The 3,387-nt window shown below is 32.1% G+C and overlaps 1 protein-coding gene across 1 annotated transcript; it reads right to left on the bottom strand.

Moving 5' to 3' along the window:
* Positions 1 to 809: 809 nt before the first annotated feature.
* On the bottom strand, positions 810 to 2,440 carry LOC125933857 (protein chibby homolog 2-like). Its single transcript, XM_049647050.1, is given in 3 exon segments — positions 810 to 1,046; positions 1,048 to 1,959; positions 2,383 to 2,440. Coding segments are annotated over 2 exon segments (792 nt in total). The 5' UTR covers positions 1,768 to 1,959; positions 2,383 to 2,440; the 3' UTR covers positions 810 to 974.
* Positions 2,441 to 3,387: the final 947 nt, after the last annotated feature.

Here is a 3,387-nt window from a genome sequence, read left to right as displayed (position 1 = left end):
AATACCAGAAAAGAATCAGAATGAGATATAACTTCAGCTATATTCAATAAAACCCATTAAACATTTACCCTGATTATTAAGTGCTCAAAATTTGCAATGATGAAAAGCAAGGTATGGCACCAACCCTTTACATGGTTTGTAATCTAATGTTCTGCCATTACATATGTCACTTTAATCCATGAGTTCATGTGACTCAGTTCTTTATTTGTTTGAAGAGCATTCAGTTAGATCAATTATCAACATTAACACTTCTGAAAACTCCATTTCTTTCACCCCCAACGTGTATTATGAACTCTACACGTTTACATTCCAAATTCCAAAACGCTTGTTGTAAGTTTGGACTCTATTCTCTCCTTCTTTTCTTTCTTTAGATTACATTGATTAGATGGAGAACAGCCTCCCTCCCCGAAAGCAAAAGGAGAAAGACAATAGCTGAAAGGAGAAATAAAGAGAAAGTGGGGAGGGCAGTGAACACTCAATTCTTGTACTATCACCTATTTTTAAAATTCTTGTTATTTGATTAGCTCCCCAACTAGATTACTGAAATAAGCATAAAGAGGCAGGATATTCTTCTGCAATACATATGAATGAAGTATGCAAAACTTTATTTCATATATTCTTAATTCTAAGAATGAGTGTTGAGACAAATATTTCCCATTCTGTTAATTTCTTATAATATTCATCCAATGTTTTTGAACTTAAAGGGAAAACCCTTTGCCCATTCAGTGTCACGTTTTGAACAATACATCTTTGCACTGTAGAAAAATATATACCTCTAATAGTAATGTAAAATTTAAGTAAACCTAAAAGAATCATTTCCTTTAATTTTTTAAATTCTCAGAACTTTATTTAGTTTCCAGGACCAGATACCAAGTACTGTAAATTTCCAGATTTGACTTCAATCCTAACAATAGTATTTCACCTTCAAAAGTTTTATTTTTACTGGAATGTCAATGGTCTTCATGGTTTGTTGGTTACACCTTCGAGTCACAATTCTCCTGCTTTGTTTTATTGTGCATTTTCCCCGTAAGTGTGTTTCTTATCTTCTCCCAGAAGAATCTTATTCCACTCCTCAAGGACCTTTGCCTCTTCCCGAAGGGCTTTTTCCTCCTCTTGAAGTGCACTGTTTTCTTCTCTAAGAGCCTTGTTCTCCTCACGAAGGGCCTGCTCCTCCTTCCACAGAGCCCGTTCTTCCATCTCTAGTGCTATTCCTTCTTTCATCAAGTCTTGTTCCTCCATCTTGAGTGCTCTCTCCTGGTGTTTCAGGGCCTTGATCTCCTCATGGAGAGACTGTATTTCTTCCTGAAGAGCTTTCGCCTCATTCTGGAAGGCTTTCTCCTGTTCTCTGAGAGCCTTGATCTGAGCCTCCAGGGCTCGATTCTGTTGCCAATGAGACTTTCTTTCTGTGTTCAAAGCATTGATTTTTTCCTCTAGTGGTCTTTGGCTCTCCAAAATCACATTTTTAAACTTCCATAGGACCTGGTTTTGCTCTCTCAGGGATTGATTCACCTCCCAGATCAAATGGTTGTCCATTCGGAAGGCTTTGTTTTCTTGATGAAGAGCTTTATTTTCTCTCCAAAGGGACTTATTTTCTTTTCTAAGAGCCTTGTTCTCATCCCTGGATGCCTTATTGTCTCTCTGGAGATTTTTTTCCACCTCATGAGGCTCATGTTTGAGTTTATTTTGATCTTGAGTGCAAGAGAAAAAAGAGGAAAACAATCGCAATATCTTACCTCTATTTATCCACTTTGATTGAGAGACAACCATTGTTTCTTAGTGTTTTATCTGAGCAAAAATATATACACTCCAAGTGTTCTGGGTTCAGCCAAAGGTGGACTAGTGATATTTACAACAAAAGCTGTTCTAAATTTGTTGAGAATTTGTTCATATGGAATTGGCTGTTGTGTTGACTTATGTAAGTGATATAGCAGGGATCTAAACAAGGCTCAGTTAGGCCGACTGCAGGAGAAGAACAGGCAAATATGAAGACAATTCAGTAACTTAACTATTTGGTTGATGTAACAAAGTTTAAATCTCAACACATTTAAATTACCAATTAATAATTCTAGGTTACATATTGAATATTGATCAAGGTTAAATCATTGAATTGTTTTGTGTTAAATTAAGCTCTGAGTTAAACTGCTTCTACTAAACTATTAATCTTCCTCTAATCTATTCATTATTGATATTGTAGAAAAATACCATGTGTTTATAAAAACATTTTTGGCTTTGTAAGAACTAGAAAACATTTTCAAATATAATTTGAAATATATTTGTAATATATGTAAATATATAGTGTAAATCAAATACACTATAATTTTACCATATTTACTTAGATATTTAGTAGTGTTATCAAATATTTAAACAGACATTCACACTTACATTTCTGTGGTCTCTGAATTTCCAGCAAGCCTGATTTGTTTTAGTATTAGAAAGCAACTAGGCAACATTTTATGTCATCCATAGTGATGTCATATAGTGTTGACATTAATAATATAATGGGTGCTGTATTTAGTGTTTGGCTGTTTTTTGTTTTTTGGTTTTTTTATAGGCATTTTAGGAAAAATGTAAATTAAAATGTAAGGTTTTATTTAATGTTTTTCTGTATTAATAATTGAACATGTATTTAGTCCTTGCTTTGATGTAAAGTATTAGAATTAGTTTCAAACACCGAGTTTTGTTATTAAGAAGGTAACTGTTTTTATCCTAGAATTGACAAATGTTAGGAAACACTATACAATCAAAGGTGAAAGTATTTTAGATGATTTTAAGATCACTGCTGAATACTTAGTATTAAATAGATTTGTATGTCATACCAAAGAAATAGCACTAGCAACATTTAAATTCTAGTAATCTTATCTCAGGTAAGTTTTATGTGACCCAAAATATGTTCGCAACTAGAATATAAAGCAAAAGAGTATATTTTTTTAAATGTAAACTTTTAATGAGATATTAAAATATGTGTATTTATGTACAAGTCATATTTTAACTATTTATACATATAAATGATACTTGGTTTAAGGTATAAACTTGAAAATTGAATACAAACGTGTAAGCCTAAACCACTCACATCTGATTAAGATCTGTCAATTTATTAATTGTACCAGATTTCTTACCTAAGCTACCTAAGTAGCTTCTTACCTTTTATCTGTTTAACAAGTTTGAAAAAAAGGCATTTTTTCTAACACATTCATAACTCTGTATTTAACAATAATAGTAAAACATAATTTTATGGAATGTAATATAAAATTAAGAAAATCCATTTGAAAGTTTTCAATTTTTTTTGTTTTTAACTTGATGAGAATGAAATATCCATTTGATCATCTCTACCTATAATTGAATTGTGAAAGTAGTTTATGTGATTATGCACCAGCTTCTTTTTTATAT

Source organism: Panthera uncia (genome assembly GCF_023721935.1).
Source record: "Panthera uncia isolate 11264 chromosome A1 unlocalized genomic scaffold, Puncia_PCG_1.0 HiC_scaffold_16, whole genome shotgun sequence".
Classification (NCBI taxonomy): Eukaryota; Metazoa; Chordata; class Mammalia; order Carnivora; family Felidae; genus Panthera; species Panthera uncia.
Note: the sequence above shows the minus strand (reverse complement) of the source record. Positions and strands in the feature narration are given on the sequence as shown.